This window comes from Polyodon spathula, chromosome 6 (genome assembly GCF_017654505.1).
Source record: "Polyodon spathula isolate WHYD16114869_AA chromosome 6, ASM1765450v1, whole genome shotgun sequence".
Classification (NCBI taxonomy): Eukaryota; Metazoa; Chordata; class Actinopteri; order Acipenseriformes; family Polyodontidae; genus Polyodon; species Polyodon spathula.
In genome coordinates this window covers 14,660,988-14,677,766 of record NC_054539.1, presented here as the reverse complement: position 1 = coordinate 14,677,766, position 16,779 = coordinate 14,660,988, and the positions used below count along the sequence as shown (strand labels likewise).

Here is a 16,779-nt window from a genome sequence, read left to right as displayed (position 1 = left end):
CTACACATATGCAAGCAATGTATTTATAAAAATAAAAAAATGGGATTGAATGCTTTGTTTGTTTGTGCTAAAGCCATGACATGTTTACCTAGATTACTTCCCATTGTGTTATCTAAAGCCATGATTCCGCCAAACAAATTCTGCTTACAGAATGGATTTACCCTCCTTCAAGCTATTATTTATTTGAATTTGTGGAATATGTTCTCCTAATAGTTCACCCAGTAAGCATTGGGAAAGATTCCAAATGTTTTTACCACATGTAAACTAGTGGGTTGTCAAGAGTTGATGTTAAAGATCTGGACTCATTAACTTTTTTAAAATGTATACCCGTGTGTAATATGAAATGTTAATTGTCCTCTGGAGTTAACTCCCAGTGTAATTAAGTCGGAATTTGTAATAGCACCGTTGTGTATTTTTATTGTTGCTTAGGTTTTTTTGGTGACATGACATAAAGAGAATGGCGGAATAACAGCTCCTTAATAGGATACTAAAACCAAGCTGTTACCCAAAATTGTCACTCATGAGTTATTTAAAGATGAAAAATCGGAGTAAAATCTAAATCAACTGATATGTTTTTATTTCATATGAAAACTAAAACCTGAGAGAGAGCCAGAATGTTATACTCATGGAATACAGCAAACAATGAAAACGTTTTTTTTGTTTTTTTTTAAATAGAACCAGGAATAATCATGATGTCAGAATCACTGGTATTGAAGTTCCGTGACAGTGTGAAGTGATTCAAATTAAAACTAAATCATGCTATGCCATTTGTCTTCTTGACTTGCATGAATTGCATTCTATGCTAAATGTGTTTTGCAGTATCGTCAGAAAATCATATTGAATTCAAAACATTAATTTAACAAAGTAAAAATATATTTATTGTGCTTGTTGTATAATAGATTAATAGTGGTCTTCAGAATAATACCAGAGGTGTGAGCCTTAGCTCTATACACACATTGATGGCAAAGTAAGAAATTGCATTTCTATCAGGATGGCCAGGGAGCCTATTATAGATTGCTGAAGGCAATGACAGATTTTGAAAGGCAATGACAAACTTTATCAGCTGTGCTTGTAGCTGAAATTAGAAGGCTGTCACTGAGTTAAAAAATGTTGTATATATCCCAAATAAAACATTCTAAAATGATTCAATTTCAATTAATCAATGTTGCAAATTGGGGAACAATAGAATATCCCAGAGACATGGAACCATATTTGGTGCAATTATATCAAAAAATGTGCTTTCTGGCTTATTAAACAAGTACAACAATGGGAAAGCCTTGAATCATTTCTGCCACTCTGCGTTCTCATGAAAATGAATCACTCCACTTGCTACTAAGCCTGGAAAAGAGATTACTTAATGAATCTGTCAATTAACAGAAGCAATGATTTCTGGCTTGTGTTTTTTACTGATAAGAGGTAATTGTCCCCTTTTTGGATAATTAGGAAATATTTTTACAAAAAACTGAACTGAAAGGACTAAAAAACTAAAATAAATGTGTGTGCTTATCACAGGAAGGAATAATGTTTTTTTTTTTTTTTTTTATCAGAACTGTGAAACAATTCTGGGATTGGGCGTATTGTATATGTATTATATCTGTGATAGAGTTGTGTTCTACAGCTGCAAGTCTTTCTAAACTTTGGGGAAGATTTGGTCTCTCGCTTTTCTGACACTTGCTATGCAGGTCCACTCCCAGTTGTCAGTGCAGATGTATTTAATAAAACTTTAAGCCTCATCAGTTCAAAAGGCTAGGAGCTACGAAATACATTAACAATCCCATGCCCCAAGAGGCTAATTACAAGTAGGAAAAAAATGTACTAGAGGTACTTGGGTTTCAAGAAGGAATTGTCATTTGGGGGCAATTACTTAACGCTTCTTGTTATTGAGCATGTAAATTGAAACCATTGTTTCTGTAAAGTGCAAGTGTCTTAACCCAACAGAAACTAAATTATTTGAAAAGCCTAATTGTGATTTAATATGCTTTCTTTGCATCATTACCATCATCCACTCCCCTGGTCTAAAAGCTGATCACAAGGAAAGGCTATTATATACAGTGTATATATATTATATACAGTGTATATATATTACTAGCCCCTGCCATACACTGTTGTTAAAGGACATTGAGAACAATATGTGACTTCCCTTGCTCATTTCCACTGGAAATGTTGTCTTCATGATAATTACCAGTATTGTATGACCCTTTAAAAAGTACACTGGCATCAGATCTATTTTAAAAGGTGTGCTAATTGGAAAGGGCATGAAATACTGAAGAAAGGAAAAGTTTTAGACGTTGTATATAATTCCAGAATAGTGCCAGTCTGCTTGAATAGGTCCTAACCTTTCATTAATTGACACCCCAGTAGAAAAAAATTTATCTAATCCCATATCATTTTGACCACAGTAGAAACAGCAATAAAAAAAACAAAGAGCTACCCACAATTAAATAGAGATGGGTCATTTCACAGGCCACACTGAACTGTTTTTGAGAGTGATTCTTCAAAACTAAGTTGAGAAGAGTTGATACTGTACAAGTGGTTTCATATAAGGCAGGCAAACCCACTCGGCGCTTAGTGCACTTGCTGCGCACGGAGCTCGGTGCCCTTGGTGCACATAGCGCCTCTGTGCATACGTTACCCCGGTGCACTAGGTGCACATAGCGCCTCTGTGCATACGTTACCCCGGTGCACTAGGTGCACATAGCGCCTCTGTGCATACGTTACCCCGGTGCACTAGGTGCACATAGCGCCTCTGTGCATACGTTACCCCGGTGCACTAGGTGCACATAGCGCCTCTGTGCATACGTTACCCCAGTGCACTAGGTGCACGTGGTGCTTGTTGCAGGCGGTGCTGTGTGCACACGGTGCGCTTACTGCACTCGTTGCCCACGATGCTCTCAGTGCACATGTTGCCTCGGTGCACATAACGCCTCGTGCTTACGTTACCCCGGTGCACACGGTACTCGGTGCTCACAGTGCTTAGTGCACTCAGTACGCATGGTGCTCAGTGCATAGCACCTCGGTGCGCACAATCTAATTTCATAAAGTTTTGACATGACAGAGAGTCAAAGCAGACGTATTTGCAAGATTTGACTGTGGTGGACAGCGTTCTGGCTGATTACCTGCTGACTAGGAATTAAATATCTTAGTAGACTAGCTGCCGACATTAGACATAGATCTAGTCTGTCAATCTGCAATGTCAGAGTTTGATACACCTGTGTTCTCCACTGTGCCAGTGTGTTGGATTGGACAGTGTTTGCTATCTATTTAAGAAGATACATCTCCTGTGAATTTTCACATACATTTTCCTGTCACTTTTTTAATGCGATGGATGCTAGTACTCTTTTTGAGAGAAAGGAAACATCTGTGTAGCTGATTAAAGATCACCCATTTTTAATATGGAATAGAAGACAATTTCGCTTTTGACTTAGCCTTCAAGAGACACTTTCATTTCTTTTTTTAATATTTGGCAACCAGGTACTGCTAATCAGAGCTCCAATTTCAATTCAATGTTATCACCTTATAGATGAGTCCCACAATCCCTAACACTCGATAAAGTATATACAGAAGAAATCATCAAACACATATATCTTTTGGTTCATGAAAGCAGTTGCTAGCACTTTCAATGAAGTCTGAACAGTATCTAAAGTGTATTAAAGCACAGTGAAAGCATGTTGAAGCATAGGTAAGCATTGTAAAGCACAAATAGGTATGATAAAGCATATTAGAAAACAAGCCATGGTAAACTTACCCTTGGTAAACTAACCCTTATATAAATGTCCCCTCAGTAAAAGCACATGTGAAAAGCATGGTAAAATTGCAAAAAATACTGTGAAACTTTCAGAAGGGTACCAGTCCCTAGTTTGACGTTTTGTCCTCTGCTCCGCTTTGATACCTGCTGTTCAGTTGGCTGTTAGTGCTCTGTTACTGCTCAACAGCATGTTACTGATGCAGAAGTATCTCCAGTAATTTGCGGATTTCCCCTGGGAGGGAGCCATTCACCCCACCACTGAGAAGAATGACCCTATAGATTGCAGTGACACTGACATCCCAGAACTCCCACTGTGTTTAGTAACCTGGCGACAGGAATGCTGAGATAAAAATTGTAAACTCTCTTAGAATGCAGCAAACTTGTTAGAACTCATTAGAACCTATGAGGTTATAACTTGTTGCTTAAAATGGTTCAGCTCCCATTTCATTCCAACCAGGAAAATTGGAATTGGTATGACTCACTTCTCAGGGGGTGGAATCCACTCAGCTGTGCCTTGTGTCTTGTGTTATTGTTTACTTACAGTACAGTACACACAGCCAAATACTTGAAGGAAGACAACCCAATATGTCAAAAAAAAAAAAACAGAGCTACACACAATTAACTAGAGATGGGTCATTTTACAGGCCACACTGAACTGTTAAAATGATTAAGGGATAATCTTAATTTTCAAACACAGTTATTTTGTTTTTTGGTGTAATAATCCACTATGAAATCTAGGACAAAGAAGAAACCTAAGATTTTAAGGAGGATTCTTCAAAAGTAAGTTGAGAAGAGTTGATACTGTACAAGTGGTTTCATATAAAGCAGGCAAACCCACGTCATCGAAAAGAGAATATTTAATACCCCCCTCCAAACATTTGGAATTGTCTGACTCTGAAGTCTAGACCAGTGGTGCAAAAAAAGTCCAGATTTAGCTAAATACATAAATGTTAACAAATACATTCTTTAAAAGTGGGAGTGCAAGCACAACTCTGCAGCACACAAAGCCAAATCAAACACGTCAAAGGGTTCAGGCTTCCATGTTAAAGGGCTTTGCATACTGGATGCAAACAACATGAGCGAGCGAATAAAAAATAATTAAACTATTGATTTAAATGGAGTAATGCACACCACAGCTAAGAGAGCGATGTGAATAAAACGAGCAAATATAGAAATACATTTGTTTCATTTGTATTTGCGTTCGGCGCTGTTCGCGTGGCAATGGACCAATCAGAAATAAGGTCAAAGGTAGTGGCTGTCATGTCATCGCTGTCTCGCTCACACAGAAATTACCACATAAATAATATTTAAAAATCGACATCAATGAGAATTTAATTATTAAAGTCAAAAAATATAATGTTCTTTCTGATACCAGTGTCCATGGTTAGAAAGACAGTAAAAAGAAGGACGCCACGTGGCAAGAAATAGCAGAACAATTGGAAATTGATGGTATGCTATCTCTCTTTTATTTCACCTTCATTTTAGTCAAAGTGACTGGGAGCACCACACACTGGTTTCGTGTTTCTGTAAAATGACGCTTCTTTGTTTTAATAATGTTGACCAACAACAATAATCATATCAGTTCTTTAACAAGCCAGAGGTATTCCCCTAACTGTTTCCTTTGTTTTAGTGTGTGGTATACCCATACTGTATTTCTTTGTGTTTTTTTTTTTTTTTTTTTAAATTTTATTTCATCTCCACAAAAAGGATCAAAAGGAGACATTGTCATTTTTTTCATGATTAGCTACAGTTGTCTCTTTTTTTTGTACTTGTTCTGTATTCGCATCGTTCACTTCACTTCCCGTATGCATACAGATTTGTGAAAATTTCTGAACGACAATATTCTTCAGATTCATCTGTTAGGTAAATATTGAATCTCCCCGTTTAATAAAAAAAAGAAAAAAGATTTAAGTTACATGTATTTTTTCACTGATTTATTTGTTAGAAATATTAGCTAAATGTTGACTTGCCAAGCGTAAAACAAATATTTAAATTCATGGCTTTATTTGGTAGAAACCCAAATTTAACATGTCAGTTAAATGTTAAGTGTAAAAAACAAACAAAAAAAAGATTTATAGACTGATTTTAAATGATTAATTTGTGATAGGCTTATGTATTTGACTAAATCTGGAGTTTTTGTGGTGAAGGAAAAAATATGCGATATACAATAAATCGGGAAAATAAACACCTATTAAAATATAAAGTTAAGGTCTAACATATTAATATGTGTGTGGGGAGGGGGGGGGGGGGGGGGGGGCACAGCAAAATGTATGCTAAAAAAGGGGGGCGGCATATAAAAAGTTTGTGCACCACTGGTCTAGACCACAGTTATTAAATTGTGTGTACTTGAGGATTGTGTATGATTAGTTGTCTCAAACAAAGACAGTATGTGTACAGGAACTGTAACTGTTTATGTTTACATGATGGTAAACGAATCAAAGCTGTGCAAATTACTGCAAAGGCAGCCTATTATAGGTTAACTGAGCTCTTGGCACTGGGTAATATATTTACTCCTCAATGTTACCTGCAAGACAGAGCCTGATGGCAGTATCTGAGTTCCAGGAGATTTTCACTTTTATGTATTCAAGGGACGCGTGTACAAAGTCTTTTATTAGCAGCAATTAGGATCCACAGTTGCATCTAATTTATGAGTGTAAGAGCATTGTTTGTTGCTTTTTTCATGATTAAAAATGCCTCATAACATGCACTGGTATACAGTATGCAAGTTGTTTTTTTGTTTTATTTTTGTATTTTACTGGTATGGTTTATCCAGGTTAAATATGAAGCACATTCATTTTCCCACTTTTGTCTATTTCGAATCATTTCTCAGTCAGAATACTGATTCTGTCTACTATATGTGCCTTCAGTTGTTTAAGGCTATATAACACTTTCTTGGGGTTAGTTATTTAATCTTTGGGGTTTTGTCGTTGTTGTTTTTTGTAGATGAGATTTCATCTTTACGACCGTAATGCCAGTCAATTTAGACAGAGGATAAATTAGTAATTCTTAGTGGAAAAAGCAGGAAGACCATAAAGTCACAAAAGAAGACTTGAAATTATATTTGAGGTATTTTCGAGGCCCACTTACTGAACTGTAGTCATAACATCCAAGTTCTGAACCTTTTAACTGTGGAAACGCCATTTTAAAAAAATGTACTAAAACGCTAGTAGATTTATTATTTTAATTTTACAGCTGTATGCTGTTGTAAAAAATGTACCAGGCAGACGAAAACCATCAAAAATATCTGTGGAATTCTGTTAAATCACGGTCCCATCATCAGCACCATGCAAATTACATTTCAAAAGTGAGTAAAGCTGCCAAGCCGTTTATGATCAAAACCTGAACAGAGATTCTATTTTTACTCATCTGCTGACTTTCATGAGGTACATTTAAGTACTGTCCAGGTAGACATGCATTCCATCACTCCCAGTTACCCTCCTTCAGTTTACCATTCAAATTTTAAAATGTATCAGCTCTCCAGTGTTCTCTGTGTAGTCCCAAAGGGGGTAAACTAACCTGTAAGAGGAAAATGGTTAGTGTGATGCTCACAAGGGCAGGACCACTATTGGGGACATGATTGTCACAAATACAAATGCAATTCATTGATTGTTTAATTGACTGAAATTGACAATTCACTAATGAATAACTGGTAAAAAAAGAAAAAAAAGAGAGAGAACTGTTTTAGAAGCCTAATGTGATTGTCTCGTAATTGATAGATAGAGTGACAGTTGTGTAGTATTTTCAGTACAACCGAGAAAATGTGCTTGTTTTAAGGGTAATTTTAGCTTTGATGTGAGTGTTACTATTGCCCTTGATAAAAATATTTTTTAAAGAAAAAGGTAGAAAATAAATTGTTCTGTTTTGCATTTCAAGTGTTACAGAACAATGGCCATATTTGTAAGTATTATGTACTATTTAAAAAAAAAAAAGCATTTTCTAATTTAAAAATAAACTAGAACCAAACAAATAATTAATATAACATTAAATGTCTCTTTACTCCAAATTGTCATAAGCATGACTTTTTTTTAGGAATGACAAACTATACCAAGCTATAAATAAAGAGCTCAGGCATTTGATTTGGTTATTTTTAAAAATGGAACTGGAAATGTTGTTTTTTTCCTTTGAGGAAAAATGTATTATCCAAAACTTTGAGAATCTGTCGTAAAGTCTCTTAGCCAATCAAGTTGTTTGTTTCCCATTTTGCAACATTAACATGGATTTGACTCCTTTCAATAACCTGTGCACTGGAGTCAACCTTTTACAGACTTTGAGAGCGCATATCTTTCATTAAAGTTCAACCTATATCGTTGTATGTCTGTTTGATTGTTCAATTAAGTTTTAAACAGTGGCATTTCTAGACGTCAACCCATCACTCAAAACTCTCCAACAACCCAAAGCTTTCAATATGTAAACTGCTTCACTCATGTTTTATAGATGCTTACATATTAATAATTAACATGGCAATTGTTTTAAAAGGCTGATAAAATATTTGACTGAATTTACTGTGGATTTTAAAATAAACACCCCAATACTAATACAGTATTTAAAATAAAAGCATGTGTAGAACAGTGTCATTTGTGTTTGTTTGTTTTTTTTGTTTTTGTTTACTTCTTGTTTTTGTTTTTTTCTGGGATTGCTTCGCAGGTGAGGATGATGACGACGATGAATGTGGCGAGGAGAAGCTCCCTTCCTGCTTTGATTACGTCATGCACTTCCTGACTGTGTTCTGGAAAGTTCTGTTTGCGTTCGTCCCCCCGACAGAGTACTGGAATGGCTGGGCCTGCTTCATTGTGTCCATCTGCATGATCGGTCTCCTGACAGCTTTTATTGGGGATCTGGCCTCACATTTTGGCTGCACCATTGGTCTGAAGGATTCTGTAACTGCAGTTGTGTTTGTTGCGCTGGGAACATCTGTACCAGGTAGAAACTTTTTAAAATAATTTTTGATTACTGCAAATGTTGCTATTATATTAAAAAAACACATACACAGAACTGTATAGCATGCTTTAGGATGTTATACATAATTTGAATTATTGAGCCACACATTTTAAAGAATGTTTTATTATGGACAGTTATTTTTAAGTTTTGTGAAGAGGGCCCTTTTTTTTTTTTTAGGTAATGAGATGTGTTTTGGTCATGAGTGAGCCTTCAAGCCTTATTGTTATCACTGCTCCCTGCCAATGAGAGAAAAGATCCACAAGAAGTCCTCTGTTTACTTTCCAGTAGTACACATTGTTATTTGACCTGTCATTTTTAACTGGGGTTACCTGTGTGCATACAGCTTAACTTTTAGCAGTGTTCTTTTTTTCTACTTTGTGCTCAGCCAGACAGTAAGTCGTATTAGAAAACGATTCATTATCATCAGCCAATCAGCTTCCAGATCTAGCAGGCGTCTAGCAGGCGTCTATCAGACGGTAGAAGCCTGCTGGAACGTCACATCATAAACTGTGAACCAAACTTAAAATGAATCCACGCAAGTGCCGGCTTTTTTATTTTGGCTTGCTTTATTGAAAGCTCAGTTCAGGTCTATTGGACAGCAAATACTAAACAACGACACAACTGGTCCAAATTTATCTTCATACCCACCAAAAACAGCCAATCAATACTTTGTACCAACGAAAGCAACCAGTCTGCCGAATCAGCCAGTCAGAATCTGTCCGTTCTACTGGAGCTCAGCATCTTTCAACAACAACAAATAGGCTTGGGATGCATAACTCCATTGGCGATCAACTAACACATGGTAGAGCCTTCATCAACGGCACTATCGCTTCATTAGAGTTTAGTTTTTTATTTTTCTGGAATAAACTTTTTAAATGATTGTAGCTCACAAAATACTTTCATAAATCTTAGCTGTCATGCCCTTCCATTCACTATATAGATCTGAGATTGCAGTTATTAAAGAAACATTGCATTGCAAAATATGTAAAAAGAAAGTCCTGCTTTCATTGCCTGCCAGGAAATATGGCACACTTGCACGTCCTAGTTTGCCAAGCAATTGTACCTTTCCTATTAATATAATATCATACATTGAGTGCTGACCAATACCAATATTTGTTCTTTATTTAAATTGTAAATGATCCATGTGTACTATGTATTGTTTCGTGATTACTATAAATTTGAGCAATTCAATAGTGCACAGAGAGGATGTCTATTTTGTAGCAATAAAATGTGCACTTGCTGGCTGCTTGATGGATTAGATTGCTGCTTTCTAACTTCCTAGACTAATTATACTAAATAACACACCCTCCTTTCTGCTACGTCAGTCAGTCCCAAATTAGATTAATTGTTCATCCCTTGCAGCCGATGATAAATAACCTAAAAACAAATTTACTGAGCTTATGTTTAGGCAATGAGCGCCACAATGTTTCACACAAATTCCATTACTTAGTGCTGACCGCCTCCACACATGCAAAGTGAAAACAAATTGTATATGCTTCAAAAGCACTGCATTGTAAACCAAAAAACAGTCTAAGCTGTCTGGAGAACAAATGATAGAAGAACATGTTGAAGTACTTAAGAAAAAAGTGCCAATGTATTATTCATTTTCCCTTGGCCTAGTCTGTTTTGTCGAGCACAAATTCCATGAATACTGTAGTTTGTTCTTAAAAGCTAAAAACAGTACTATATATTGCAGTGGTTGACAGGTACAGACACAATAAGCACTCTTTTGTTTCCATCCAACTTAATATTTTTCTGAAATTTCTCTAAAATAGTATTATACTATTGTATCATAGAGGCCTAACATGAGTAATCGACACAAGCCAGTTTCATGTGCAAATCCAACCCAAACGGATTTTCAGCAGTAATATATGTGAAAAGCGGCCGTCTGTGCAATATGTACAGTTTATATAAGTATATTGGGGCCTCAATATTATGCATCCATATTTTGTTAAATTCGACTTTACAAGTGAAAGGGAGAGAAGGCATTAATAAAGGTAAAAAATTTACCTTAATGTGACTATTCCCACTCCTACAGTATGTTAAATGAGTGTTCACTAAAAGACTAGTCTAGCTATTTACAAACTGTAACACCATAAATGGCTAAATCATAAAACCAGCCAGCTGGCATAATGAAAAGGTACAGATGTTAATGAGACTTCACCTGGGAACCACAGGGAGTCGGTTTTCATTTTCAAACCTGAAATACATCTAATAATCTGAGTTGCCCTATTATCTGAGTTTGCTTTTTATTTTTTTATTTTTTGTTTTTTGTTCCCTGTTTATTCTTAGATTAGATATGGCACCAGTGGTGGCTGTACTGAAGTACTGAACCTCCAGTGACACCCTGTGTTGTGGAATTGGAGTGTTCGGTTCACGGATTTCAGAAGCTAGTATACGATTGGTTAGTGGTGAATGCAGAGCGATATTTACTTAGAAGAATTTACTGAGAAATATTACAATCATCTAGGTTTTATCAACCTTGCCAAAATGAAGAATCCTCCACATTCACTAGTTTAATGCTTAAAACAAGATGTTTGCTTTTTTTCCCCAGTCAAAAATGTAACCAAATGTGTCCCACCAAGAATAAAAATAACTACTATGCAGGAGAAAATGATAAAACACACCAAATAAAAATAAAAAGCAGGAAGGGAACCGCTAGCGTATGTAAGAAGCTGAACTGATTGCGAGAACCAATCAAATTGCCAAGTGTGCTTATGGATTGGGAAGCATTAGGGAGAGTGTTCCGCCTAGATATGAGTGTGGAATAAGCACTCTGTCCAGTGGGACTGATCTATTCACGTTGAGAAGAAGAGAATATAATTGAGCCTCAAATTCCATCTTTGTTATCCCATTTTGAAACCAGTTACATTTTGAGATAGAGCTGAGCTTACCTTTTATGGGGTGAAGAGTTTGATTGTTTGACTGGCATAATACCAAGAGCAATATAATTGTCACTAAAGAGCATTGAATTGAACTGTTGTGTTAGAAGCCCCCCCCAAAAAAAATGTTGAGCTGGAAGTGCAAATTTATCTGTCTGAAGTCATGCAGTCGGAGTGCTTTCCTAGTAAGGATTCAGATATCATTTTTTAAATAAATATTTGCAATTGCATGCCTTTCTATGAAAAGTGCTGTTTGATGAGACTGGCGTTCAGGCTCAGATTATTGTTTTGAGCCTGACAAAGAATAAGTATGCCAGTGCTTTGGTAATATCGTTAGGCTGATTCTGTACTGTACCTGCAATCTAATAAAGGCCCGGGAGTACGCAGGAATCAAATGCTGGAGTCTTTCACGGTGGCAACAATAGCTTTAAATAACATTTCACAGAAAGTGTGCAGTCAATTCCTCGTTTTTAATAGTTAACGGGAGCAGGTTGCCACAGACATATCCTGGGGATTGTGAATACCTGAATAGTGCCAGAAGGATAGTGTCATGATAAGTGCTGGATTTAGGATGAGGGCTCCTTTTTGTTATTGTATTTGCCACTAGTACATTTGGATGCATCCAATACTAAGGATAACATGGATCCAAGTAAAATTACAAGTGCATTAACTACGCCTAGTTACACTGTCTTTATAAGTCACTAGTAATGCACTGCATGCACTCACCACACAGGTAAAAAGGGATCGCCATACATTACCAACATGCGTTTAACATGAAATTATTTTCTCAATCACAGCATTTTGCTGTAAGTACATGTGTTAAATAATGTACAGAGTAGCTGTGCAATGTAGTACCCATATTTTGAAGTGTATCCGATACCTTATATTTTTATTATTATTAAAATGGTTTGCATGCAAAGTAAATTAATTGTGTTGGGCTTGAGTGTAAGTATTTAATCGCTATCATTAATGGCTGCTAGCACAAGTAGTATATGCTACGCAATACAGTTTTACAGTTCATACTTCAAGGCTACAAAAATGTATAGAATTTCCTAAGCCATGTATGGAGTGGATACACTATGCAAGGGTATAATGTATGATCTAGATCTGGTGCTGATCTCCGTATAATGTGGATTGCACTGAACAGTGCTGGGAGGATTCATTGCCAGAGCCCCAATGCTTTCATACCTTTTAGCCTGAGAAACCCAAAAAGATCTGATAGAAATGAAACTGATGGGATTGGTCTATGAGTGGATTTCAATGGATTCGGTTAGTTTTAAAAAAAACAAAAAGACAGGCACTGTTTCGAAGAACAAGGAGGTATATACATATTTTTCTATAACTTAAAAAAAAGGCTGAGACTGCAAGCTACTGACAAGTATTCTTTGTTAATTAATTCAAATATTGTGTGGTTATCTGATGCAAATTACAAATACAGACTGACCCAATGAAGCCAGAATGTTGGGGAGAATGAGGTGGCTTTGAAAGATCTTTCAATGTCAGTCAGTAGGATGATGTTATGATTGGGTCATCATGAATAAACTCTATCACCAGGGGTTCATTTGCGCTGGATCACACCAGATCTCAAATCTGATCCCTTTTTGTCTGACAGGCAAGAACTACACAGTTTGCAAGTGATGAACCGTATGGGGGGGGGGGGGGGGGGGGGGGGGGGGGGGGGGGGACTCTACAGGGGGATATACATTACATGCAATAAAAAAAGTGTACTGTAACAATGTATTTTAGGATGCAACATCTACGAGTAAGAAAATGACTTTGTTTTTTTACACCTCAAATGGCAAAAGGCCAATAAACTAGCACTCCTGTTCCTCGGATTAGTCGGCCGCCACTGGTATTGTTCAAACAGTAAGGCACGAAACCCCAATCCCCAAGCAGATGAGAACCTGAAGCATAGATGAGAACGACTGAAATTAAAGGTCAATACTAAAAAACAAAAATAATTAATTATAAGATCCGGTACAAATACGGTCTATAGTTTCTGTCTTTTGACTTTATTCATAAGCATTACTGTGGCAATGCTTTTATTCTGTCTTACAAAAGCTTAATGTGTCTTAGGTAGAAAATGAATTATGTAGTAATAATAAAAGAAACTTGTAAATTTCAATACCAAACGCTTCGACTAGAAGTCTTTCACAAAGTCAGTCTACTCAATGTTTAAGGAAGATTAATTAATGAACCCCTTTAAGCTGCCATGTAATTGCAGTTGGTCACAAATGTGTGTGCTGAAACAGTAAAGGGTTAATTTGATCAAACTATTCACTACCAGGATAAACCACAGTCAATCTTTTTAGAGCTTTTTTTGGCACTGGGGAATCACCCTGGATTAATTCACCCGCTCTTGGTTATCCCAGGATTATCCGTAAAGATAAGTGGTTGATGCAATCCAGGTGGATTCCCTGGTACTGTAAACTGCTCCAAAAATCCAATAAAACCCCTTAGAGACTGTTGAGAAAAGCTCTTTGGCCACCCTTAATCAAAAGGCACACAGGCAAGGAGTGATGCCATGAATAGGCACTGGAAAACAAAATAGATTTAAGTGAACACCAATGCTGTAAGCTATATACACACAATGCTCAGCAAAGGTACTCATTGGTACCTCTCGTAATATCTGCCCATTTCTGAGGGACCTGTCACTGTCAATGTTCCAAAAGTCTGATAAAAATAGATGCATTCATTTGTAATGCGTTTATTCATGCAACCACATCTCAAAACAAGCCATTCAACCGAATTCAACCCCTGGATACCCTTTTCTTGTCAATAATTCCATATAGCGCAGCCATTCTCTGATTTCATAAAGTGTAAGAATCTTCTCCTTTTTAACTTGTTTATTGCTCAGCCGAATAACCCTCTATGCTTGTCTCTGAGAGGATATTTCAGTGTCTTTAATTAGACACTTCAGGGTTTTGGGGACATCATATTGGCTTGCCTTTTTAGGATGGTTCCAACCTGTACTGAAAAGGCCAAAGCTGATGCTCAGATAACTGTTCTTTAAACAGAACCCTTAAAAAAGGGGAACACTTATTACAAGAGAATAGGCAAACATTAAGACCATTAAAAGTAGTTTATCTAGTCATACCTGTAAAATATTTTTTATAATCTATGGTAATATTTAGCCACATAGACCAAATTAAGTAGAGCGCTTACTAAAAAGTCAAATGATCGTTGAATTATGTGCTGTACAGTATGAACCTGTGCTACAGCTCTGTCTTGAAAGGTGTTTTATAATGAAGGTTTCCTAGTCTGGAACTTTCAAAAAAACAAACTGAGACCAAATGTGAGTGTCTGGACTAACTCAACCTTAGACCAGTTCAGCACAGATTTGCAGATGACCTCCGGGTCAGTTTTATGTTTATTGTATTGACTTTGCTTACTTTTGTTTCCTCAGATACTTTTGCCAGTAAAGTAGCTGCCACTCAAGACCAGTACGCTGATGCCTCCATCGGCAACGTCACCGGCAGCAATGCTGTGAATGTGTTCCTGGGGATTGGCGTCGCCTGGTCCATCGCTGCCATCTACCATAACTCCCAAGGAAGGGACTTTAGGGTGGACCCTGGCACCCTGGCTTTCTCCGTCACCCTCTTCACCATTTTTGCTTTCATTTGTGTCGGGGTGCTGATGTACCGACGGAGACCTGAGATCGGGGGGGAGCTCGGTGGCCCTCGGACTCCTAAGATCCTCACCTCATTACTTTTTATCAGCCTTTGGCTCTTGTACATTCTCTTCTCATCTCTGGAGGCTTACTGCCACGTAAAGGGCTTCTAAAGTACAGTAGAAGCTTCGGTGGGGAGCAGAAACAACAACAGCAAAACAGTAACATGTTTTTTTGTTTTGTTTTGTTTTTTCCATTTGCCTATGGAATGCAACTTTTAAAAGGGGAATTCTCTTTACTTGATTCAGAAAGACCTCAAAAGGATGTCACCCATGGGTAAAAGTTCAAATAAACGTATCTTCATCAAATCCCTATAGAAAGAATGTGTTTTATAGAATGATCACTTTGAGAAGAAGCCAAGAAAACTAGAAGACTAGAAAACCACTTGAAATATAATTATTATTTGTTTCACAAATAAGGACAAGTTAAAAAAAAGTAATTTATTTAGCATGTCTGTTGACGTATTATGGTAACAAATTCACAGAAGGAAACAGGGTTGTTTGATTCCCTGCCCACAGGGTATTGCATATAAAAGCATGAATGCCCAAGCCACCACTGAGTTTTTGCATAGAAATGCTGAATTAAACACTCTCACCTTTAGGCTTTCTTGCTTTAAGTATGCCACAGTGATACATGTGGTACTTACTGTGTAAGTGGATGGAAAACCCACTAAGAACCACCAATTCTGCTGACAACCCTGCGGTTTTGAATACATTGCTTCATGGTTTAGTTACAGTCAACCAAAACAGCTTTTCTAGATCAGTTGTTTAAGAACAAGAAGAAACAAAAACAAGAAAATGCTGTTCCACCATTGGTCAAAAAAAAAAAAAAATCAATGAATTGATGTACATCAAGTTTTTTTATTTTCTTGTTGCATTTCTGCATTTATTTCCATGACAAACTTGGTCTTTCTCATCCTCCGCCGTGAAGTACGGCAGCCAATTTATTGAACCTTAATTTTAGGGCATTCAATTTTACAGCATCACAAAAAAAGACATACAAAATATATACATAAGCTTCCCTTTATAGATAGGTGAGTGTTACAATGGAGAAATGGTATCCAGAATTATTAAACCTTTAATAATGCTAAGTTTATAAAAACTAAAAGACCACTAATACGTTTGTTTTAGTATTTCTAAATGGAAATTGTTGAATTTTCTAAATGGAGAAACATTGAGTAGTAACAAAAGAAAATACATACAAACTGTTTTCACTGTAAGCAGTTTCCCCCAACACACGGAGGTACGTGATAAAAATGTGTAACCCAAATGTGTTATTCCAATGCTTCCCATTACACCCTTACCTCCTGCTTAATATAGCCAAGATGCAGCAGGATTCCCCATAGCCTGCCACTGATACAACACCTTTAATACATATATAGAAGTTATATATATATATAATATATATATATATATATATATATATATATATATATACACACAGGGTGATTAGAAAGTAAGTTTAGCACATGAGATATGGTGCATTTAATAAGGATTGGGCAAATATTGTGCACAAGAGTACACAGAGGTACTATCAAATTGTAT

The 16,779-nt window shown here is 36.7% G+C and overlaps 1 protein-coding gene across 6 annotated transcripts in view; it reads left to right on the top strand.

Moving 5' to 3' along the window:
* The window catches only part of LOC121316889 (sodium/calcium exchanger 1-like), a 163,476-nt gene extending 147,947 nt beyond the window's left edge, over positions 1-15,529 (top strand). For all 6 annotated transcript variants that reach the window (XM_041252188.1, XM_041252193.1, XM_041252194.1 and 3 more), the window contains 2 exons: positions 8,390-8,665; positions 14,972-15,529. In XM_041252188.1, coding sequence (XP_041108122.1) covers positions 8,390-8,665; positions 14,972-15,348 — 653 coding nt within the window. In that variant the 3' untranslated portion in view covers positions 15,349-15,529. The remainder of the gene's footprint in view (positions 1-8,389; positions 8,666-14,971) is intronic.
* Positions 15,530-16,779: the final 1,250 nt, after the last annotated feature.